Source organism: Lentinula edodes (genome assembly GCF_021015755.1).
Source record: "Lentinula edodes strain Le(Bin) 0899 ss11 chromosome Unknown C8R40scaffold_20, whole genome shotgun sequence".
Classification (NCBI taxonomy): Eukaryota; Fungi; Basidiomycota; class Agaricomycetes; order Agaricales; family Omphalotaceae; genus Lentinula; species Lentinula edodes.
This window is the reverse complement of record NW_025764326.1, coordinates 34,096-56,561: the sequence shown is the minus strand read 5'-3', so window position 1 is coordinate 56,561 and position 22,466 is coordinate 34,096. Positions and strand designations below refer to the sequence as shown.

The 22,466-nt window shown below is 45.5% G+C and overlaps 10 protein-coding genes across 10 annotated transcripts; 5 read left to right on the top strand and 5 right to left on the bottom strand.

The window, feature by feature from the left end:
- Nucleotides 1-2,089: 2,089 nt before the first annotated feature.
- C8R40DRAFT_1171152 (uncharacterized protein) lies at nt 2,090-3,989 on the top strand (the record flags this gene model as incomplete). The annotated part of the gene is made up of 8 exons (XM_046231654.1): nt 2,090-2,280; nt 2,331-2,484; nt 2,533-2,836; nt 2,888-3,414; nt 3,475-3,485; nt 3,542-3,682; nt 3,738-3,846; nt 3,918-3,989. The coding sequence occupies 8 exons, from the start codon at nt 2,090-2,092 to the stop codon at nt 3,987-3,989; spliced, it is 1,509 nt and encodes a 502-aa protein (XP_046085630.1).
- A 2,875-nt stretch (nt 3,990-6,864) lies between these two features.
- On the top strand, nt 6,865-7,825 carry C8R40DRAFT_1069921 (uncharacterized protein; the record flags this gene model as incomplete). Its single annotated transcript, XM_046226176.1, has 4 exons — nt 6,865-6,936; nt 6,996-7,188; nt 7,282-7,469; nt 7,529-7,825. The coding sequence occupies 4 exons, from the start codon at nt 6,865-6,867 to the stop codon at nt 7,823-7,825; spliced, it is 750 nt and encodes a 249-aa protein (XP_046085629.1).
- Nucleotides 7,826-9,822: 1,997 nt separating this feature from the next.
- On the top strand, nt 9,823-11,585 carry C8R40DRAFT_1160982 (Rad9-domain-containing protein; the record flags this gene model as incomplete). Its single annotated transcript, XM_046230078.1, has 7 exons — nt 9,823-9,856; nt 9,908-10,116; nt 10,173-10,326; nt 10,377-10,607; nt 10,654-10,760; nt 10,814-11,506; nt 11,559-11,585. 7 exons carry the CDS (start codon nt 9,823-9,825, stop codon nt 11,583-11,585), a joined length of 1,455 nt encoding a protein of 484 aa, XP_046085628.1.
- Nucleotides 11,586-11,645: 60 nt separating this feature from the next.
- On the bottom strand, nt 11,646-13,329 carry C8R40DRAFT_287754 (uncharacterized protein). Its single transcript, XM_046234603.1, has one exon. It carries the CDS (start codon nt 13,034-13,036, stop codon nt 11,684-11,686), a length of 1,353 nt encoding a protein of 450 aa, XP_046085627.1. The 5' UTR covers nt 13,037-13,329; the 3' UTR covers nt 11,646-11,683.
- A 129-nt stretch (nt 13,330-13,458) lies between these two features.
- Nucleotides 13,459-14,410, bottom strand: C8R40DRAFT_1046800 (uncharacterized protein; the record flags this gene model as incomplete). Its single annotated transcript, XM_046224388.1, has 7 exons — nt 13,459-13,491; nt 13,554-13,764; nt 13,818-13,861; nt 13,925-13,943; nt 13,998-14,124; nt 14,181-14,276; nt 14,326-14,410. The coding sequence occupies 7 exons, from the start codon at nt 14,408-14,410 to the stop codon at nt 13,459-13,461; spliced, it is 615 nt and encodes a 204-aa protein (XP_046085626.1).
- A 237-nt stretch (nt 14,411-14,647) lies between these two features.
- Nucleotides 14,648-15,583, bottom strand: C8R40DRAFT_287400 (Tim17/Tim22/Tim23/Pmp24 family-domain-containing protein). Its single transcript, XM_046234601.1, has 5 exons — nt 15,446-15,583; nt 15,224-15,385; nt 15,139-15,163; nt 14,968-15,081; nt 14,648-14,908 (listed from the first exon to the last, which is right to left on the bottom strand). Exons 1-5 carry the CDS (start codon nt 15,503-15,505, stop codon nt 14,865-14,867), a joined length of 405 nt encoding a protein of 134 aa, XP_046085625.1. The 5' UTR covers nt 15,506-15,583; the 3' UTR covers nt 14,648-14,864.
- A 147-nt stretch (nt 15,584-15,730) lies between these two features.
- On the top strand, nt 15,731-18,343 carry C8R40DRAFT_287484 (uncharacterized protein). The gene is made up of 6 exons (XM_046234602.1): nt 15,731-16,329; nt 16,386-16,566; nt 16,622-16,693; nt 16,747-17,125; nt 17,195-17,653; nt 17,709-18,343. Exons 1-6 carry the CDS (start codon nt 15,891-15,893, stop codon nt 18,252-18,254), a joined length of 2,076 nt encoding a protein of 691 aa, XP_046085624.1. The 5' UTR covers nt 15,731-15,890; the 3' UTR covers nt 18,255-18,343.
- An 88-nt stretch (nt 18,344-18,431) lies between these two features.
- Nucleotides 18,432-18,954, bottom strand: C8R40DRAFT_1046967 (uncharacterized protein; the record flags this gene model as incomplete). Its single annotated transcript, XM_046224403.1, has 3 exons — nt 18,432-18,542; nt 18,597-18,757; nt 18,819-18,954. The coding sequence occupies 3 exons, from the start codon at nt 18,952-18,954 to the stop codon at nt 18,432-18,434; spliced, it is 408 nt and encodes a 135-aa protein (XP_046085623.1).
- Nucleotides 18,955-19,078: 124 nt separating this feature from the next.
- On the top strand, nt 19,079-21,123 carry C8R40DRAFT_1193458 (tRNA guanosine-2'-O-methyltransferase; the record flags this gene model as incomplete). Its single annotated transcript, XM_046233065.1, has 10 exons — nt 19,079-19,281; nt 19,338-19,582; nt 19,641-19,717; nt 19,772-19,888; nt 19,944-20,000; nt 20,048-20,114; nt 20,170-20,327; nt 20,363-20,463; nt 20,524-20,749; nt 20,805-21,123. 10 exons carry the CDS (start codon nt 19,079-19,081, stop codon nt 20,985-20,987), a joined length of 1,434 nt encoding a protein of 477 aa, XP_046085622.1. The 3' UTR covers nt 20,988-21,123.
- On the bottom strand, nt 21,084-22,446 carry C8R40DRAFT_1106800 (Brix domain-containing protein). The gene is made up of 4 exons (XM_046228177.1): nt 22,397-22,446; nt 22,212-22,344; nt 21,890-22,153; nt 21,084-21,825 (listed from the first exon to the last, which is right to left on the bottom strand). The coding sequence occupies exons 1-4, from the start codon at nt 22,408-22,410 to the stop codon at nt 21,205-21,207; spliced, it is 1,032 nt and encodes a 343-aa protein (XP_046085621.1). The 5' UTR covers nt 22,411-22,446; the 3' UTR covers nt 21,084-21,204.
- Between the last annotated feature and the right edge of the window lie 20 nt (nt 22,447-22,466).

Here is a 22,466-nt window from a genome sequence, read left to right as displayed (position 1 = left end):
CGATACTTGGTTTGGTATGTGGAAAGTCGAAAATTTCAAGCCTTCACTTCGGTTCAAACAGAGATGCGTACTCCCAATGTTCATCATTCCTGGGCCAAATAAGCCTAAAATCATCGACTCATTCACTTTCCGGAGCTTACAGCATCTCTCGGCACTTCAAAAAGAGAATAACGGGAAAGGTTTGGCAATGTGGGATGCTATCACGGACACTATAATCTACGCACGCATTTTGTTCCTACTAGCAATGGCAGATGCAGTGGGATTGGTTGACCTCGATGGCCGTGCTACCCATCATTGTGTTCATGCATGTCGGATCGGATGCCCAATGAAAGGACGCCACAAACCCGGAACTCCTCATTACAATCAAGTCCATCTTCGGCCAAATGGTCCCTTACCTCCTGAGTGTGCTCACGGTGATGTCGATATACGAAACCTTGAACGTCCATCTGTTCAGCAATACTATGAAGATTTAGATAAGGTCATCCAATCTCCAGGGCCCACCGCATACGAAGCCAACCGTAAGGCGACTGGGATCAGTAAACCCTCCATCCTCCTAGGCCTTTCACAAGATCTCATGATCCCTGTTCCACGATGTTTCTCTGTTGATCATATGCATCACCTAGGGCTCAATTTCGGAGAGTTAGTAATCTCATTGTGGAGAGGAAAACTTGATTGTGGGAGAACGGATGATAAAAGTACATGGACTTGGGCTACTCTTACAGGAGAGACCTGGGAAGAGCATGGGAAACTGGTCGCCAATGCACGCAAATACTTTCCGTCATCATTCCATCGTCCTCCCCGTAACCCTGCTGAGAAAATCCACAGTGGATTTAAGGCAACGGAATACTTCCTCTACATATTCGGCCTTGGTCCAGGTTTTTTTCGCGCAGTTCTTCCGCGAGAGAATTGGATAAGTCTTTGCAAGGGACTACATGGAGCACGTTCCATGTTACAGCGCTCAATAACTGGGAGAGAAGCTCAAGAAGCCCGTGTACAACTCATTCAATTTGTGGAGGAATATGAAGCCATGTACTACCAGCGCCGCGTAGATCGCATGCATTTTTGCCGTCCCTGCATTCATACTCTTGTACATCTTCCATCAGAGATGATTAGAATTGGCCCAGGAGCAGTCAGTTCTCAGTATACTCTGGAGCGCCTGATTGGTGATCTAGGCCAGTCAATCCGTCAACCTTCGAATCCTTTCTCCAATCTTGCTCAGCAGGCTCTGACCCGGTGCCGTATCAATGCACTGAAGAATATGTGTCCAGAGTTAGACCCAAAATCAATACCACATCAGCCAAGGGGTTCATTGGATATGGGTAATGGTTATCTCCTTCTACGTCCAAGAAAGCGTTGGCCATCTGTACTGCTCTCACCAGAGATAGATGCTTTCGAAAAAGCTGGATTGTTCATAAATCATATCCGTAAGTGGGGTCGGTTATGCTTGCCGAATGGACAAGTCGCACGCAGTCTGTATAATGAAAGCAACAAGACTCGAGCTGACATTAGAGTGACTCGGAATGTCAAAGTAAGTTCAAATACATTGTGTTTTTTTTATACTTAATAATATTAGGTCCATGTGGATGGTGTCAAAACATATGCTGAGGTTCAGTACTATTTTCTGTATGCATTAGATCCAGAACAACCAGACAAACTCACAGCATATGCCCTGGTATCCCTATACTCCGATCCTTTGAATGATCTTCTTGTCGAATCCCACAATGAATTATGGGCTTGCTTCTACCAGGGAGACTCCAGTCTCTGTGTCATCAACACACAGAATATCTTATCTACTGTATCGATGCAGCCGCTTCCTCAAATTCCAGGAGATCCGGAGGGCCTTTGGTTTGTAGTTGAAAAGACTGGTATTGATGATTCTGAGATCGTTGGAGGGGATGAACTTGGTGGTGTTTTTGATAGTTAAACTGTTGAGCATCGGCTGGGAATATATCTAACTGAATGAAATATGTAGAGGTACTACAGTCAAACTAAAGCTGAGTTCACCCAAGCAGCGAGAATGCGTGGGAAATATCACTTATGACAGAATCGACAAACCTGTCTTGTTGCCTTGTTTTCGCCACCATCACCCATGTATTCTTCTTATAATGCCCAACATAACTCTTCCTCTGGGTACTTTCAAGATACCGGGCAGAATATGAACAACTATTTACAAGCAATATCTGTTGCCGACCATGATGTCCTCTATCAGGCCCGTAATATTGCATACATGTCACTTGATAGAAAATGCATACAGCTTGAGGCTGAATTAGCAGCGGAAAAGTATGTTCCCAATTTCACCTCTTTCAGCTAACAGCTGATATATACTCAAGGAGATTGAATGAACGATTACTATCTCAAATTTCAAATGCTCAAGTTCTGCCTGTAGCGAGCGTGAACACATCCAGTGCGAACTCACAGGCTGTCATCAGTTCCCTCGAAACACCTCCTTCGATTCCCTTCTTTGAACATGATGATCACCCCAAGGTGATGTACTGGACGGATACCCAGTGGAAGGCTCACTGTGAAACCCAGGCGAATCGAGGCATCAAAGTTCCGACTCTGGATCTACTCACTGATGGACAAGGAGTCAAGCTCAACACGCAGGCATTGAAATCTATCTCCCAGACATTCATGGCAGCTATGAATCAAATCCACCACCATCGTCTTGCCCCTCCGAATTCCACCAATCTCGCTGTCGAATCTAGGCGTTATCTTACAAATACTTTGCTCAGTGCTCATGAAGAATTCCGATATGCGGAAGATGCCTGGAAAGTACGGCGTTACATTATTCACAAATATCCGGACTGGAATGCAAAGGACAAGACAAGGCTGACTCGTGCGCTATATGCTCTCATATATGGTTCTATACTTGACATATATTTTACAGGTGCAAATCCATCGATTGACAACGCAAGTAAACGGAAGGGATTTGAAATTTCAAGGATAGAACGGAGTAAGAAACGGAAGAAGACAGCGCCTCCACCAGGAACGACCTTTATCAATCTTGACAGTGATGACTTGTCTTCGTCGTCTACCACTACCATCAACGCATCAAGCAACAGCTCGCCTCCACCCTCTACCACTACTGTCAACGCACCAAGCAACAGCTCGCCTCCACTGTCTACCACTACCAACACTCCGGATGAGTGTCCACCTTCGTCGTCTTCCACTACTGTCAACGCACCAAGCAATGGCTCGCCTCTGCCATCTACCACTACCAACACTCCGGATGAATGTCCACTTTCATCGTCTACCACTACCATCAACGCACCAAGCAACGGCTCGCCTCCACTGTCTACCACTACAGTCAACACTTCCATTAACGGCGCCGTTTCAGCTATTTCCTCCCCAGTCACCGTAACTCCACATGAGACAGCTGTTGTCTCCACGCAGATTCGTGATACCCGACGACGCGTACGTCCTACATCTTTTTGCTTGATGTTCTTACTCTGATGGCAGATTCTACTTCAACAGGGTAATCCCTTGTAAGCCGTTCTATGACACCTACTAGCTTCTGACATTGCTGACTGCATGCACATAGAACCGGACTGAATATTCCATCAACAATTGCTCCTCTGCATTCCGACCCGAGCTTGTCAACTCCCGCGTCGGCGTCGGCACCTCCCATGACTGGTATACAACAGAAGTTGGCATCAGTGTCAACAACAACGTTTAGCGCAAGGTAAATCTATTCTCTTTGATTAATCTCATATTCTATTCATCATTTGTCTCCTAAGGAACATGTTTCTCGAAACGTACTTAGCGGATCCATCAAACCCACGTCTATCCACCAATGAATTCAAGCTCCTGTGGGACAAGAAGAAGAACGATAAGGAACTTGTTAAGGTGAGTTCCCTATTTCCTGCTCTATTCCCACTGTGAGCTCACCATCGTGTGTCGTGAATGCGCGCTTCCAGAAATACACAGACATTGGAAAGCAACGCAAGGCGGCCAGCGGAACCCGTACCAAGGAACCGACGGATGGTTAAAACAGTACGTGGATCAAATCGCATAAAAGTGCCCTACCTAATATCATCATCTTCATGTTTCTCAGCTTCTCCGACCTTTACTCGACATATTCGGCAGCTGTTCTCGCGTTCGCTTCTCGACTTTTCTCAATTGCTTGACTCAAGCCTAGGGTTCTTGCTCTCTCTCTCTCTTACATTGGCCTGAGATGGACATAAGTAATGTAACATCATTGCGACTCGATTACATCTGGATATTTCTACAGTAATTTCAGATGTATCCAGATATCTGTACCTGTAACTACCCCCAATTCAGATCCATATTTACCTAGAAATACCCTGTTAACACCGGATATGACCAGCTGTCACCCGAAATTCATCTGGAAAGGCACAAAAATCTGGAAGAATCCGGGAATATATGATGTCTTCCGATTAGTTCTGAATCTGAAAGTATTCCAGCTACGTCCTGTTCGTTCCATATTTTTCCGGATCGATCCAGTGTAGGTTTTGACTGGGGATAACAACTTGAAGGCGTGGGAGTGCCGATGCAAAGTTTCAACATTGCTCATCATGGAAGACCGAAGATAACTATTTTAGGACACGCTTTATGTGTTCAACGGTATATCTTGCCTATTTCTCCATGCACCGAGATGCGGCTTTTACCTCCAATGACTACTGCTCATAATCATCAGTGAAAGTACCGCTGTTCTGCATTACGGACCCTGCTTTCGAGAGTCAGGTCAGCTTTCTGTTCTGGCCGTTTCACACCAAGATCAAGTAGGTTCGTTGATAGGTGTATGCAGAATGCAACTAGATGCCGCTGATCTTAATGAGTGTTTGAACACTGAGTGAAGAGATAAGGAAAAAAAACCAATGACTTGATTGATATTCTTATGGCCACGCAAGAACAACTTTCTGATCAATGTGAGTTGAACTATGTAATCCACTCTATTATAACTCATATCCCTGACTAGCCACTTCGGATTCGACCCCCCCGACAATTCTCCTCAGGTCGATTCTCAGAGGTCTCATACGTTACATGTCAACGTTGAGCAACTTCCATCCAATGATTTTTGTGAGCGCCAGTCAAGTCTCGCTTTGACCATCAGATATCGCTGAATCCATTCTTCCTTCTACGCACACTTCCTGGTCTTCACGCTCACAATCTCTTTCACCCCTTCGCAAAAACTCCAAATATGTAGCTAGTTCGCTACTTTGAACTATTATTCTGGACATAGCTCAACGATTCGGCGCGATTGTGATTAGATTCACCGGGATCTTGGAACAATGGATGGCGCTCATTGCCCTAGGAGGGAAACCCTATCAAAAGCATGCCTTCCACAACTTCTCGAGCTTGTGGTTGGACAACAAAGCTTGTTTCAGAGACCCAGAACGGAAGAATGCGAGGGATCGAATCGACGTAGTTTGAGCAGCAGACAGCAGCACCATCTTCACAGTAACACCCATCTAGGCGACGTCGTGGATACGATAGAACTTGATCTATGTAGGTACATCAAATAAGAGAAATGGATTAAACACGGTCATTCATCTGACTTTTGGAGTTTGCTTTACCTGTCAATCTGGCTGTGAATCCAGTAGACCAATTCCATGATATTATACCGCGGCGGTTTCCTAGCGGTTTCTCTTGCTTAGAGATCCGGTATTAGTGGTGCGAAATACAGCGGGCCCACGGTGTCGAACTTCTGGAATCAATCTCGAGCAGACATAAGCATCGCATTAAAATATTAATGCTCAAGTCTAAATCACCAATATAGCAAAGTACCGTCCTTCCACGCTCCATGCGCAAACAATGAGTGAAGGACTTTCGGATGCAGCATGAGTTTTTGTCCATTTGTCAAACATTTGTGGGTCCAGGAGTAGTCAGTCATTTGGCATCATGAGGCTAGCAACATTGCCAGCCGCTGTTTGCTTTGTTCCAAAAATCAGCTGCTATTGTCCGTCCTCGCCGAAAGGACGATTCATTGTTTCGCAAATCACCACATCAGTTAACGTTTAGAAACTGGATGTTCCACAAATTGAGGATGGGATAAACGTAGGATGTTCGGAAACATCCAGCTAGATAAATTAAAGCTGACAGTGGTATGAGCAGAACAGAGGACGGTGGCATGAGAGAAAAGAACAAAAAATGACTTTGCTCACTCTGCCGTGCGGGGGTCTCCGAGAAAAAATGTGGCGCGAACACAAGGCCGTGGACGAAGGATAACGACGGCGATCACTTTCGAAGATTTCTAGGAAAGAGCAAAAAGATTACACACAGGTACGGGGATCATTCTTCAGGTGATAATCTATCGTTCTGAATATATTTGCAGCATGTAAAGCGCAAGTTGAACAAGGTCAGGCATTCGGCGGATCCAAGGCGAGCGAGAGCTGAGCTAGCCAATTTCAGTCAGGCCAAAACAGGTCAAAAGTTACACAGCGCCAGAAGGTTTTGAAAGGGCTGGTGGAAAAAGATGGGCGGTAAGCGAGGATGTAACAAGAGGTCAAAGCGGTTTCCCCAATCTTTGGGACAACAAATACCAAGTACGATCTTCAAGCTGTTAAGTTCCTTTCTAAGGAAACCGATATGATCTGGAGCAGCAGCACGATGAATACGCATTGTAAGTATATTATTTCTTGACAGATGATACTATGAACAAGAGGTACTGACGTGTATTGCATTTCGACGAGTCATCGAGCAAGGGTGTGATGTTGGATTCTCAACTCTTCAACTTGCTAGATAACCAGTCTGAGGCCTTGGAGCGATAGAGGGTCCCTAATCATGCCTTCAATACAACAATTCCATACCATGAACAGTATAAAAGACAAACCTTGATGGCGTATTTTTGGCAAATCCTGTTGAATCCTATTCCTGGACATCATCTTCTCGTTCGACACAGCAATGGTTTCATCTCAAGTTAGATTTGCTTTGCTTTTCACAACGGCTAGCTCCATAATTACCCAACCTATCACAGTAAGTGTGGCAACTCTTCGTTCGACGATGTCGAAGATTAAGACTGACCAATATTCCAGGGCAAGGGTCCTCATTCAGGACACATGGTGTTCACACCCGAGGGGCCGACAGCGCTACCGCTGCTGTTCATGCCGCATGATGATGATTCGCTGTCTCCAATCTCCTCGGGCCCTCTTTCACCACTTTTTAGGTGCTCGCACCTGATGAGTTTTGATCTCATACCATCTACCCCTCCACCCACCGTCTCGCTCGGTCTTGAAGCATCCTACTACCTGCAGGCTCTTCAAGATAATTTTGAAGATGTTTGACATGATACAGTTACACCATGCCTTGTCGGATCTGCAGATACTGGAAAAGGTCAAGAACGGGAGCATTATCCCACTTTCAACAATCTAGTCGCGAGGATGAGGGAATCTCCTGGTACTTTGAATGCAGCATCAGACCTACAAACAATTGCCTGTGACATGGCAAGGTTTGCACTCGATGAGTGCGACGAGTCTTTTGAGAATGTTTTTGTCCATTGCGAAACAATGGTGAGTAATACTGATATCTCCTGTCCACCACATCGAATACTCAATGATTTTGTTTCCAGGATAAAAACACAACCATTAAGTATTACATGCAGGGTCAGGGAGGACATCCTCAACAGTACCTATATCCAGATATTGCCCTGTCTTGCTGGGGAACCGGTACTGAGTTTTCCTATCACATGTGCGACCGGAGCACGGTCGACCTCGCCCATTTCCAGTGTGGTTCCTTGGCAATCCCTCATCGCAAGCACGACCCGATTGTGAACCAGCGTTCTCGACAACATTACGCTTCGTGGACTGTCAACGACATACCCAACAAAGTCTCGACGCCGGAACGGACGGATTCACCACAGGTTTGATTCAGGAAAGTCGAGGACCTGGTAACAACAGATCATAAGTTAGCATGGGAGACGGGGATACCGGCAGATTCGTTACTGTTTTCCGTCGTTTGAGTTCAATTTACACTTCGCCAACATGTTCCAGGTTTATCATTGCTTGCATTTATGAGAACGGAGAATATTCGAGCGATAGTGAAGGCTCGAGGAAAGCAACGACTTGGATAATCGTAGAGGAGATGAGATGAGATGAGATAACAACCAGAAGGCGTGGGAGTACTGCACAAAGTTCCAAAATGTTTTGTTAATGTTATGCAAAGTTTCGACATTGCTCATCATGGAAGATCGATGATTACTATCTTTGGACACGCTTCAAGTTTTCGAGTTTATTCCCTTTCTGCATCGATATGTCAGGCAGCTTTTACCTTCAATGACTGCTCCTCATGGTTGAGATTCAAATCCTACTTTCGTGGAGTCAGTCTCAGATTTCCATTTTCTGTTCGCGAGGACTCTGTCTGTGCTTCAAGTTCGTCCTTAGTTCTCCTATATCGTCACCACTAGCTACAGACCATGACCCAAGCCTTTCAACTCGTACATCCAATCTGTCCCCTCTTCCACGGAGCAACGCTTCTCATTGACTAAATCCCAGAGCTTTTTCAGCTTTTGTCTTATCATGCGACAGAGCGTGTTTGTGTGCACTGTGATGACATTTGATGGAGGAGGATGGAGGCTGCATACGCAGAAAATACAGGAAATACGTACAAAGACTAGGACTATTGGGCTAGAACTCAATGGACACTTTGCTGCTCGGCCTGGTACCGCTTGCAGCTTCTATATTCAATATTTCCTTTCTTGTTGAATACATCGCAGGGAGCCGTCTGGTGAGAGGAGGTGGACGGTGTAATAGCCATAAAACCTGGGTGCCTAGGTCTTCACAACGCCTAATAACAATTTGCATGAGCTCTAGATGGAGAGAGATGGAGAGTTGGAATGAATAAAGATCCCCTCGTAGTGAATTCGACAAGCCGTTTGAAGTTACAGTGCTCCGTGAGTTCTGTCAAGACTTCTGCATTGGCCTTGTTGTGCGCCAGATTTATAGATTGCTATTCAACCGAGGAATTAACTCAGCGGTATAGTGGATGTCGATGAAGAGTCATTCTTCAGAGTGTACAAGTTGCTGCCGGTGTAGACCCCACTACGCGGCTAAGGGTTGAAACAACATCTTGTCTCTGCTTCAGAGCTCTTATTTTGAAGCCAGCACTACAATTGTAAGTGTGTCATCCTTGAAGGCGGGCCATCGATGACAGGCGACAAAACCCACGGAAATTCAGGACAGGACTCAGCTTATGACTCGGATTGCTTGGATTGAGGATGCTGTGATGTAGACTGATGTAGAGAGCTATTGACATTCAAGTTGAGGGATCAACAAGACTAGGATAGTGGATCATCTGAATGCTGAAATATCTGCAGAAACTTGTACATACTGAAAGTGCAAATAAGCAACCAGAAAAATTCAGGGCTGCTGAAGTTTTCTGAGTGAGCTTATGTCTTGCCATCCATTTCCGCGAGAAGTTTCAGCAGTTGAAAATAGAAGGTCGGTCAATATTTGGGATCTCGTCCCTCAAGCAAATGTGGTACAATCGATACTGCTCAGGAAAGTGTATTACACTCTCAAGTCCTTGACCTAGAAAACCCTGTCAGGACTCTTTGAAAATATCACAACACCCAGTCGGGCGCATCGTCGAGAATGCACCACAGATAACACACCGGTACCGGAAAGAGATTATATGAGAGCAGAACTTGTACAAGCCATGAGAAAATTGAATGCAAGCAAGGTTCGTGCCCCGCTAGTTTGAATTTTTCCTTCGTGAATTGCCATGAACGTCTGCAAATAATTACCACGGAGTCGGATTCTGCCGCGATTTCGACGCTGTACCTTCTGTAACCGGCCCCAATTGTCCATGATATTATAGTCACTATCCTATATTTCTTACTCTGCTCGCACTCGATCCTACGCTGTAATGCAAGCAACTTTTGACGCGTATTCCCTGAAGCGTGAGTCAAGTCTTTTGACCGCGATCTCTTTTTGTCAAGACGCGTCTCTAGCTTTCACCAGAGCCCTTGCTTGCTTATCCAGATATGGTGAAGAACTCTGCATATATGCCTCCTCTGAAACTTTATCGCTCTTCTGCACCAACTCGTCTAAATCCGCATACTGTCGCTTCAAATTTAATAAGGAATTCTTTTCGAAATATCGGGTGGGAGACCCAACAAAAGGGGTTCAAGACGGCGTCGTGGGACAGCTCATGGCGAAGGTTCGAGGAGAGAGTGCATCTGTCCAACTGAAATAGCTGACATACGACGTGATTAGTCTCTGCTTTCAATCCTGAAACACAAAACAGTAGAGTCGACGTTGGAAAGATGCGAGATCTCAATCGTAGAGGGAGTTTCTGCCGAAGAAGCTGCTGATGAAACTCAGGATGGGCTCGAGAGCAAACTTGTTGTCCGATTGCACTGCAAACATAGTACGATACTTCGAGCGTGTCTTCTGGGCTTCTCATCATACTTTATCCAGGTGTAATCAAAACACACAAGCTACTCTTACTAGGTTCTACGACTCTCATGGCTCCCGGGATACCCGATTCTTCGAATGAAACACTACTGAGGATTGGCCCTAGAGCAATCCGAGATATGATTGAGCAGTTTTCACTTCCTAAAGGCGCAAAATCCGACCCTCAGTTAATCTGGACTTTTGGAGAGACAGATGTGGAAGTCAGAAGCCTTGAATCGTCGATTGACACCAGAAGTATGGCTCTCGACCCTTCTATACTTATCACACTGACTCTGTGTAGGTAGAGCGCAACTTGCCACAGAATTGACTATAAGCGCGGATGAATTCGATTTATATAATCTTTACGAGGCTCCCACAACTATAACATTTCACCTTCGAGAATTCAACGTATGTGAACGATGTTCTTTTGCTATTCCTGCTACTCAATGAAAACCTCCCAGGCTACAATTACATTTGCAGAGATATGTGGATTGGGCCTAGATATCCGATTTACCGACTCAGCAGAACCTCTCTTTATTGACGTAGAGGGCGATAATTTTGAAACCCTGTTCGTCATCTCAACCAGCCAGCCTCCCGGCTCTGCTGCCCAGGCTCGTCTAGCGTCGACTGGTCCTAGAAAACGTCTACGAGAGGACACGCCCACCGACTCGTCTAGATTCAAAAAACCAATGAAGGTGGTACAGTCCACGACTGATCGCATGTCTATTGCTCGCGATACTGCCCCCGCTAGTAACCGCCTTTCTTCATCAAGGCAAATGCCCCCTCCAGCTACTCCAGTCACACCTTCACCGGGTCATCAACACTCAAGCCATCACACTTTGCATGCACCTCAAATCTCTGCCTCAGTTGCTCCTAAATTATCACAAGAACTTCCGCTCTTTCTTCCTGGATCATCCCAGCTTTCTATTCTGGACGAGGTAGCACTTCGGGAATCAGGTTTAGGAATAGAGCATATGAGTGCAGAAGAATTCAACGATATGTTCGAGGCACATGGGGAGGAAGTGAACATTGAAGAAGTGCCGCCCAATCCGAACTCTACAGCACAAACTGACAGAATTGGGGGAGGTCTCGAAGAAGATGCGATGTTTACTCCGACTCAAACCGGGGATACATTGTCAAATGACGAGCCTCGAGTGAGTTTCCTTGGAAATTGTGCAATGTGTCTTGTTCTTAACGTTTACCCAGGCGTTCTATCCGCTTTTCGAAGATTAATCACGAACCCAATCTCTGGATAACAATTCGTGTATACATTACATTCAGGCATACAATCTAGGACAGCTTGTATGTACATTTGTGGTTTATCATATGTGTTAGGTCGTCACTGACAGAAGGATTTCCGCAGTAACAAAATGTTGCAGCCAATCGAAGAACTTTATGAACGACCATTTACTATTGTCCAAATCAACAATCTCTTCGTCAACGAGTCTCTGCTGTAGTAGTTCTCTCAAATCAGACCGTTGGTCGGGATTCAACATGAGCACTAGTGTCTGTGGCTCTTGGCTCGTGGATAACGTGGATTGTATTAGGTGCAATGGGGCGAGGCCTAAATCGCGTATAGATTCCGACACAACTCGGAGGATTTCGGAGGGATTGAAAACCATATCCATCAGCACTATCTCTTCTAATGATGGAAACAAGACATAGATTTTGTTGAGTTTCAATGGCGCGAAAGCGGATCCACACAAGGAGAACGAACGGAGGTGGGGAAGATCATAAGGTGCATCCAGAAATGGATCGAGGTCAGAATCTTGAGCCCCTTCTAAAATGAGAGATTGTAAAAGTGGAGCCTTGACGGTAAGAAGAATACCACTGTACACCTGGCCATGTAGGCTGGAGATACCGAGGCGCAGGAGCTTCGGAAGGACAATGACCGTACGTGTATGGTTGCGAGGCATGGATTCGATAACTACCCCATTGATGGAGAAATTTTCTAGTGATCGAGCTTTCGTCAGTAATTCTCTGAACTCGTCGTAGTTAAGCGGAAGATGCCCTCGATAGTCAAGATGGAGGCGAGTGACGCTGGATAACGGGGGTCGAGCAAAATGCAAGGCGAACCCACGGAGAGTTGCCTGCTTCAATCTGGGACAGCCTCCGTTCAAAACAGGCCGGCCTTGCCATATTTCGCCGAATCGTCTAGCTCTGTCTGGAGCTCTGACGACGAATTCAACTCGCTCCAGGTTAGGAGCAGCAATAGGAACTATCTGGTTCATAGTCCAGCTGTCCAACCCGGCCTCGATTATGCAACTCCGCCAACGAATCGAATCCTGAAACAACGCGGACAATATGTTGGTTGTAATCGATGTTTCCGGGCAATCACGAAGCTGGATGTCGAGGAGGCATTGTTTCGAACGAGAAAAGTAAGCCTCGACACTCTCGGAGGAATACCCGGGCTGGACAACGAAATCCGTCCACAACTGGCCTGTGTTAAGTGCCACAGATCGCCACCGCGCGTTTACATGGGACACTCGGACCTCGAAGGGTGATGACGGTCCTGTAAACTCTTCTTCATCAAGGATTTCCATTTCACGCTCTAAACGCTCGATGGCTTGGCCGATGAGAAATATAGCAGAGTGTAACTCTACTGGCAAATTGCCCACAGGACAATCAAACGGTGAGGTTGAAGGTGTATCTCGTTCCATTAGTCGAACTGGAACTGCAAACATGAAAGATAAGTGGCTAAAAACTGTAGTGAAATGTGCATCTATATAGGATAAAATAGAAGGATTCGATTCTCAGAAAACCCATGCCCACGCACGCCAGGTTGTTTGTAGCTTTATCCGCGCTTATTCCCCGTAGTGATTACTTACCAACGATGTCTTGTCAGTTAAACCCTATAACTTTAAGTGAAGGGAAGTCCATTATCTTCCTTTGGGAATGCTTTATGTATGAGCCCTTGATTCGAGCGTGTCATACTTACTAGTTCTGGACATAGCTCGTACTAAATCGTACGCTCACAGTAAGTGAACATCCATAATCTGTGCATCCATTGCTTATTGTATTGGAGAACAGTTTTAGTTTAATCGCAGTACAAGTACAATTCATGTGGTTACGGGCAGGTAAAGTTAAAGTGAAGTAAATATTCGTATTACTTGCGGTGGAGTCCCTGTGTGAGTTGGATCTATGCAAATATCAGGCTGAGCACTACATCATAAAAATTACACAAGCCGCTCAAATACTCACCTCCGCGGAGGTGATGGTTCTTAATTCACCAGGAACACTGACCCCTCCGGTGACAGCGTTAATTCCAGTTTCCAATGCGCGTCCGACAGTGCCTTTGGTAGCGATCCAGTATCGAATTTCGTCCGGGACAACTTCGATAATGGCTACTCGTGGATCATTTTCATCGCCTTTGTGGACACCGTCTTTCAGATCTCCAAACCAAGCAGACAATCTAAAGGAATCAGTGAATACGATACATTGGTTGCATGCATGAAGCAAACGCACCCAGAATGCCAGTGTCGTTTGATGAGCTCTTTGTCTTGGGAGATCTAGATACAATAAAAAAACCAATGAGGATGACAGACACGCTCATGTACAGCAGTTACAGATACCTTGGCTATACCAGCGTACCTACGAGTTAAAAATTCAGTTGAATGACGACGGTCAAGCGTGAATTTGACATACGATGCCCAACTGGTGGTCTTTGCATTATTAAAACTGACATTGACGTGTGCATCGTTCTCAATTTCATCGAACTTTTGCGAGGCATTGTTTGCGAAAAAGATCAAAGACGTCTGCGTATCACTTTGAACTGTATAGAAGCATTCAAAACTGTCATAATCGATGAAGTTGTGAAGCGAGACGAACGGGCAGTTGGAACCATGGCTCGAGAATGCATTTGTCCGTTGGAAGCGCGCGTTGTGAGCATGCCGATCTCCACCGATTTTATAATTTCATGCAGGTCTACCACATTTTTAGACATCTTCAAGGGAAAAGAGCTTCTTCAGCAAACCTTTGATTTTCTCATGCGGAGAAGCATTGTTATTTTCTGCTTTGGAAACGTAAGGATCAAGATTTGGTTGAGCTGTGGAAGTCATTATGTTGGGTGGTAGAAAGAAAAGAAAAGAACGACGGACACCCAGGGAGCCCTTTATAAAGGAATCCAGGACGTAAGAAGGGTCATCGTGAAGCTATGATGATGTCACTAATGCCAACTGTGACTAGTGACTAGTGACCTAGTGACCTCGCATCCCAATGAAATGCCATTACCCTTTTTGATAACTGCTCGCGAGACCTCTTCATTAGCTTGTTTAATAAGCCTATGCTCATAGTAAAGCAGATTGAATTAGCGATAGGTAGCAGATTTTGTTTACAGTATGTGCACTGGCCCTTGCAGGTATAGATAGCATCGAAACTGCTCTATGAACAGTTACTGGCTCAGATAGACGTCTAAAAGTAAACAGTGTGGGCTTGGCCAAAAGTATTAGATGAAACGGGCAACCTATATCAATGCTGTACGTTGAGTGGGGTAGAAAATCGTTGTATATCAAGTTATAAAGCTGGCGCTGGTGATTGTGGGGACATTGGCGCAGGTACTGCCAGGCACGAATGAGCATATGATATGATATGCATACGATTCAAGTTAAACACTTACGTGGTGGCCGTTGTCCCTCAGCGAATACTCTTGATAAAAGAACACCGACTCCTTCAAATACACCAAGAAGAATACCACACGCTACAGCTGAACCCAGTGCAGATCTTGGACCGCCTGGAAATAGATTAGAAATCAAGGTCTTAAACGAGCACGACAGTAAAATCTGCCTACTTCGGGCTGCCAAACATCCACCAGTCTATGTCGCATGTACAAGTGTCAGCTTTATTTTCTTGTAAAAGCAGTGAATTCGACTTGCTAGAAAACCGCTGGCAATCGCATTGAATGCGTCTTCTTTCTGTCTGATGCCTTTAATTGCACAATCAAACGTAGAAAACATCCCTCCCCATATTCCGAAATTACCGCCCGTCACTGGTGCGCGAGCTTTCATGGAAGATATTGCGCCAACAAAACGTTCCCCCTGAAATTCGAGAGACGGTAAGAGACAGCAGGGAAGGAAAGTAAGCATGGTAAGACGTACCCTCGGAGAATTTCGTGCACCCTTAATGCTGTACCATATTCCTCCACCTACAGCTCCCATAGCAAAGGCACCGCCAAAGTCATTCAGAATTACCCAAGGGCTGGCTGAATATCAGTCGCAGTAACAAGAAAGCTGAAGAAACTTGCCAGGGATCTCTAGTGTGATCTGCAGAAGCCATTAGGAGATATTAGACCTTGTTGTTTTTGGTTTTGATACGATACTGAAAGAGTCGACAAAAATCTTCGGACCTGCTTTTTTGGTTGCAAGAATCAAGAAGAGAGTATGCTGGATTTAGAGTATATCAAGGAGTACAGGGCGTTGAGCTGGAGTATATGGTGTGGGAAGGCGAAGCCAAGTCTTCTAAGTGTGGAATTTGGCGAGGACGGTGTAGGAAGAACTCGACCGGGGAGACCAAAATCCGGCATCAAAGCGGCAAATTTTCGAAATGTCCCACAGCCATGTGCCTGCTCCACGTGATGGTAACAACGATCCTCAACCAATGCAAGTCGCGTCTCAATTTCCAACCACTATCATGTCGACGACCCCATCATCATCCATGCCTGTCTCATCCGTACGGCGGTTCAAACAAGTTTACGTCGAAATACCGCCTTCCCCGCTTCATACTTCTCGTCGCCTTTCAATTCCATCGGTACCTTCTCGTCTGTTCTCCAGTAATGTTAATCGTCACAAAGGAAACACGCCTGTGCAGCATTCCATCAGCAAACATGCGGCTATTCCTTCGCAAAAACGTAAAGGCGGATCATCGTCCTTACAACTGCCAATCAAGAAACCCCGAATTGAACATATGAATGAAGTTGGTCGGGGGATAGAGACGGAATTGCTCATTCGGTGTCATGATTGTAGAGCAAAGCGCCACCCATCGGGCGAGTACAATATAACAATATCAAGTTCAAGCCCTCATCATAATATCTCATTGTAGAAATCATTCAATGCACCTCCCTCTATCAAATTCCCTACAAGATCCCGGTCACTCGTCGTTGTAGGACTAATTATTGTCGAAACTGCCTCAAGAACAAATACAATGAAGACTTCCATCGAGTATCTTCTGCTGCTTCCGCACAGAAAGAGAACGGTGAAACTGGAAATGCGTACATGTTCAAGTAAGACTTAATGTTCCTCATGTCGAAAGCATGCGCTAAGTACAATCAATTTCAGATGTCCTAAATGCCGTGGACACTGCAATTGCTGGAATTGTAGGCATAAAGCTGCCCCGAAGTCAGCACCAGCGTAAGTATCGGCGCATATATGCAATCTCAATCTGAGCTTATCTTATGATTCAGGTTTCCCCAGGCCAATGTCCCTCCGGAACCGGCTCTTGCGACGGTCAACGATCTTGGTAGTGCCGCGGCATCGAAAGGCAAAGCGCACAAAGTAAAGCTTGCTCCCAACGTCACTTGGTCCCCACTGCCTACTCAGCTCAAAGTTAACGACGCTGAAGACCGTATCTTTATTCGGGAATTCATTCTACGTTTCTCTGGTATACCAGGAATGGCTTTAACAAAGAACCAACTTGAGGAATTGGAATTCATCGCGGGTACACATGATTTGAGTGACGACGAGAATGACTATGTTGACTGGGTCAGCGAGACTTGCGTTAAATCCCTGGTAATTTCTCTTATCGGCGTGCTGGCTGCTGAAGAGGATAGTAGCGCTACATTGGTATGTTTTTGAGTTCTCGATTCATTTGGTCTTGTTGATGAATTGACATATCTATTCGTACTTTTCAAGGTCATGAAAAAAGCCATACAAGACGTTCGTAATTCGGGAGCGAATCTCACCAAAATCTGGACCGCTCTTTCCTCGCTGCGCGCAGCTTTGGGTCGTCCTGAGGAGGTCTCGGTGGGAAAATTGCAGGCAGAAGAACCAAGTGACGATGACGACGAATCGTCCGAAGATAGAATCATCCTCGAATATCCGGATCCCTTACCTGCTCCAGCAAACCATGAACATAACGTTCGGAGCACCCGGTTTGCTGTTGCAGATATTTCCCTTGTTGTTCACAGTGCTCAAATGATTCCTGTCATCCTCGGCTTGATAGATGCTGTCATGGAGTGCCATGCTATTCGAGTCGAGCTCGATAATGGCACGAAGGAAGGAAGAAAGAGATTTCGCGAGTCCCGGGAGGTTATAAAGTTAGAGAACGAGTCGTGGAAGAGTTTAGAAGAATCGCGGGAGCCAAATGTCACGGTGGGTACTCTGTCAAATTCATGTGTCAAGAGATAGAAAACTCAACCTTTTCAAGCCATCTGAGATAACAGCCCAACGACATACTCATAAATCAAAGGTCCAAGACATTGAAAATGCCGCCAAAGTCCTTTCATCTGCGTTTTCTCCGCGGTTCAGTCCTCTTGGGTCCGATCCTGAAGGCAGACTTTACTGGGCGCTGACTCCAGGTGTATCCGATCGCGAGTATGCTTTGGACTATATCGTTTCTCGATTACCGAACGCGCCTAAATCCAAGAGGCCCCGAAATCGCAAACAACGACAACAGAGAGAAGAAGAGGATAGTCAGGCGCTCAGAGAGTGGTCGTGGTTCATAGCTGTGTGGGGCAAGAAACTCCATGGCAACGGGGTCAACGAAGGAGGAGACGAGCCCCAGTGGTGGGGTTTCTGGAATCCACAGGAGATTCGTAATCTGGCAGAGTGGCTCAGTATCACAAACGGTCTGAAAAGTGACCCTTCTGACGGCAATTCGACGCACTCTTGCAATGACTTGAAGATTCTAGTGAAGAGACTCACGGAGTACGCTGCTTCACTGGAATGGAGAACTCAAGGAGAAGAGAGGTAATTGCCTTGTTGGGTAGCTGTGCTCGGTCGGTCTTGCTCCCATCTTTCATGATGCTTCAATTATTGCCATTACTTAAAGCTTCACATTATTTTTTCTTTAACACCCTTTGGTTGTTCCCTAGAGTACTCACGTACACTTTAATTGTTGTTCTCGTTGTGGCTCGACAATGCTGTCATGTCAACGCTGATAACGAAGAGAGACGCTGGTCGCAAGGTAATCAAGAGATATTTGCTGCCTAACACACAAACCAAGACGAATCGCGAGACGCGTGGCAAGAACATGTTTACACTTATTACCGGGAGATGAGAAAGCCTGGTCGACGAACATAAGAGGTTGACCCACCATAAGACTTTGCCCTGTTTCCAGAACCGTGAAGTTGAATGCGGGGCAAGTACAATAACTTGACATCAGTGTCTTTGGAAGACCAACATATACGATATGAGTGGCAGTCGAGCTCAGCACCTCATATTCAACGAAACCCCAAGGGGTTACACTCTCGGTCACTACGATAGAGTAAAAGTAAGGAGGTACGTATGCAGGTTTGTCTTGGTATAAAGTACAAACCTTTCCGCTGGTCAATCAAATCGAGGGCTGCCAGAATCAGGGAATCTGGAAAGACGTCGTGAAGTTTATGTAGCGATTCATCGGTCAAGTCTTTGCAATAATGATTAGATACAAATTGAAGAAGAAGGGTAACCATGACGGTACATTGCGAAGAGTCGAGATCTAGGGAATCGATAACAGTATCAGCGAGACGAAGGAGTTCAGCAGGAAGCAACATCAATACATGGCACGTGAGCGCACAGGTGTCTCTTCATTCTACGATGTCGAAATACCTAGTTGTATTTGCTCAGGCGCACCAAGAATTTCGTGTCCCAGAGCTCGAGTCGGTTGCTCAGCTATACAACTTCAAAATATCATTGTCAGATGAACCAGAGGAGCGCGATCCTAGTCGTCCATTCATGATCATCGAGCTGGAATCAGAAAATCATGTACGGCTACTGGCTAGAAGATGCATTCTTATAAAGTGAGAGTACTTTCATTTTGCAATATGAAAAGCTGAATTTGATCCAAAGTCATCAGGTCGATATACGAATTTTACGGTAGAGGGTCTACATACGAGGAGTTACACCTCCGCAATCGTGCAAAACGACACATGTGGGAGCGTTATATTCCTGAAACTTCCTTCAAATTCATCGTCGCCGCCTACAACCACAAGATCCCACAACATCGTCAGAAAGAGGTTGTGGAGAGTTTTGCTTACATGGGCTTCATGGGGAAAATCGACATGAAAACCCCTGAGATTACATTGGGTTGCTTTGAGGAATGTCCGTATGAAGTCGTTGGAAGTGGTGATCATTCTCTAATTCTTCAGTTGACAAGCAGATGCCACTCGTAACGGACACACTCGAGAGCGACACGAAGGAGATGGCGATTTTCTTCAAGTGTACTTCGGTAGGTTGGTGCGTTGATATATTTTGCAGGTGTAATTTCTCTCTTAAGAACCTCGTTTTCAGATAGAGGAAGGTACTGCTCGTCCGTTGGTCCAGCTTTTTGATGTGAAGAAACGGTCGTACTTTGGGAACACGAGCATGGAAGCAGAGATATCTCTGCTTATGGCTAACCAGACACTAGTAAGACAGCCCTCCCTTACATTGACATCAGAGTCAATATCTAACAAAAGTTTAGGCATGCTCAGGAAAGTTGATCTATGACCCGTTCATGGGTACTGGAAGCATGGCTTATGTGGGTACACGGAAGTCTGATTCAAGATCGACATTTACAATTTACAGCCTGTGGCATATTTTGGAGCGCAAGTGATGGGTTCGGACATTGACGGTCGACAAATGAGAGGAAGACGTACGGTCTCTGGTGCTGATTTCGAACTTTCGAGAGCTCATAGATTCTTTCCCAGAAACTACACCAGGTGTCTTCCGTGCAGCCTCCCAGTATGGCGTAGCATCACGTATCATTGACATTTGTACCTTTGATGTGACGAATAACCCATGGCGTTGTGGCGGATTATTCGATGCGATTGTGACAGACCCACCTTGCAAGTACTTCACTCTCTTCGTTGAATCTGTTTTCTCAAGAATTTTTTATGGTAGACAGACGGAGTACGAGCAGGAGCCAAACGCCTAGGCCGTAAAAAAGAGCTCGATGCTGATAGGCTAGCGTTATATCATGAGCATCGCATGAATCCTAAGCCGTATGTCTTTCTCAAAGGCAAAAAACAGTTTCTCAAGTTTGGATCGTTCATATGATATAGTGACGATTCTCCCTATATTCCACCTACAAGGCCGTATGAATTATCAGATCTGGCAGTAGACTTGGTTTTACTTGCACGGTACTTGCTCAAGCCAGGAGGCCGACTAGTTTTCTTTCTGCCAACAGTCACCGATCAGTATGAAGAAGTGGACATTTACACGATGCTCTGCGACGGCATGGAGGTAATAGCTAATTCCCTTCAAGATTTCGGGTCCTGGGGGCGAAGGGTAGTCATACATCATGTTTTTTTTCACTTGGTGATTGACTAACATATATTGCCAGCTTGTCACCATCCGCAAAGTAACTTCCGAACTGTATCCACCGCCGGATTTCTCGATCAGAGATTCAGAAGGAGAGGATGAAACACAGCGAGTTCCGGCACATCGACATTTTCGTGAAAAGTATTTCCAGGGATTTAAGAAAGCGGAGGAAGTTGAGGCAGAGAACTTATCTCATCTACCGTAGTAAATTTATCGTGGTCATCCCATTGTGGTCGGGATCGGTGTTATCTGCAAAATGAGAATCAGTAAATGCGGCTAGAATGTCGACCTTCATAGCAGGTGTCACGGATAGGATTAGGTTCGTATTTGAATGGAAAATAGCAATCGAAGTAAAATTCGATAAGACAAGATGAATGTAAATAAACCCAGGCAACGTCAAACGCATATAGAGAACGTATTTCTCAAGACAGCTTTCTCTTTTTATTGGAAGCCTCATCGTCATCGCTGCCGCTATCACCAGCACCATCATCGCCCCCATCTTCAAAAGCCCCTGCTTTGAGTCCCTTCATCTTCCTCGTCTGCAACCTACTCAAGTCCTGCTTCCCCACGTGCACTCTTCCTCTCAAATCACCCATCTCATCAACATCCAGATTCTTCCTCTTCTTACCCAACCCCTTCTCTACATCTGTCTTCTTCAACTTCGGACGCCTCATAGCCTGTTTGAGTAGCTCGGGATCAGGGTTGGTGTGTCTTCTCAGCACAAGGTCCATCGACGGACCCATAGGAGTAAGCTCAACGCGAGGGATCCGAGAACCAGAGGCAAGTAAACGAGTGGTATATGTCCGTATGTGGACTTTTGGTAAGGGAGTCGCAGACTCGGTTGTGGTGTTGAGAGTAGCGGGGGTTGGTGCTAAGGAAACACTAATAACGTGTTCCAAGCCTTTTAAATATATTGATTCGACGACTTCGCCGTTGAAGAGTGACATCAGCATCGATTTGAGCTGAATAAAGCGAGGATGGGTATCGAAAAGTTCTGAAGCAAAGTGCATCAATGGTTTGTGACCTGGTGTTGATTTCGAGCCCTAAACAGCATTCAGATTTTTTTTCTTGAGAAAAATTTTGCAGCATAAAACAGAAAGCTCATACCGGAACAGATTCCATGCTAACGTAGTTCTCCACTCCGGCTTCGACGATATCCAACACTTTACCGTCGAACATCCTCACAAATGTCAAGTCGTTTGGGCGTTTTTTGGACGTTTGTCCGATGACAAACATCGATGCGTCGTTTTTAGATGACCAGAATTCCAAGGAGGACATTGAAGAGGAACCAGAGGCAGTATTTTGAGCGTCAAGAGGATGGATCACATTTTTCTTGGAAAAAGATATAGCATCGGGTCTCTTAAGGGCCATCTAAAGTAAAGGTTATGCTGAGTTCCAGCAAAGTACTAAAATCTGAGTTGGAACATACCATATCTTTCATTACACCATTGAGAACTTCCCCAGTCTTCGTACCCTTCACAAATATCGCTATTCGAGCATCTTCAACTTCTTTTGGCTGTCGAGCCTCCATGGCTCGCTTTGACCGAGCATTCTTTGGTTTCCTAATGCTAAATTGAGCCTCAAGATAAAAGAATTTGCACGAAAAGCAATTACACAGTCCGTAACATTTTGCAACTTGGGAGTAGATGAAAAAAGAACAATCACCGGAATTCCCGGACCGAGT

Coding starts and splice junctions, on each gene's coding strand:
- C8R40DRAFT_287754 (XM_046234603.1), bottom strand. CDS start 13,036: ATGTTTGCAGTTCCAGTTCGACTAATGGAACGAGATACACCTTCAACC.
- C8R40DRAFT_287400 (XM_046234601.1), bottom strand. CDS start 15,505: ATGGGAGCTGTAGGTGGAGGAATATGGTACAGCATTAAGGGTGCACGA. Junction 15,164..15,223: donor CGATTGCCAGCGGTTTTCTA/GCAAGTCGAATT, acceptor CATGCGACATAG/ACTGGTGGATGTTTGGCAGC. Junction 15,082..15,138: donor TGGATGTTTGGCAGCCCGAA/GTAGGCAGATTT, acceptor ATCTATTTCCAG/GCGGTCCAAGATCTGCACTG.
- C8R40DRAFT_287484 (XM_046234602.1), top strand. CDS start 15,891: ATGTCCCACAGCCATGTGCCTGCTCCACGTGATGGTAACAACGATCCT. Junction 16,330..16,385: donor AGCAAAGCGCCACCCATCGG/GCGAGTACAATA, acceptor ATCTCATTGTAG/AAATCATTCAATGCACCTCC. Junction 16,694..16,746: donor GCCCCGAAGTCAGCACCAGC/GTAAGTATCGGC, acceptor CTTATGATTCAG/GTTTCCCCAGGCCAATGTCC.
- C8R40DRAFT_1106800 (XM_046228177.1), bottom strand. Junction 22,154..22,211: donor ATGGTGTAATGAAAGATATG/GTATGTTCCAAC, acceptor CCTTTACTTTAG/ATGGCCCTTAAGAGACCCGA. Junction 21,826..21,889: donor TTAGCATGGAATCTGTTCCG/GTATGAGCTTTC, acceptor AATGCTGTTTAG/GGCTCGAAATCAACACCAGG.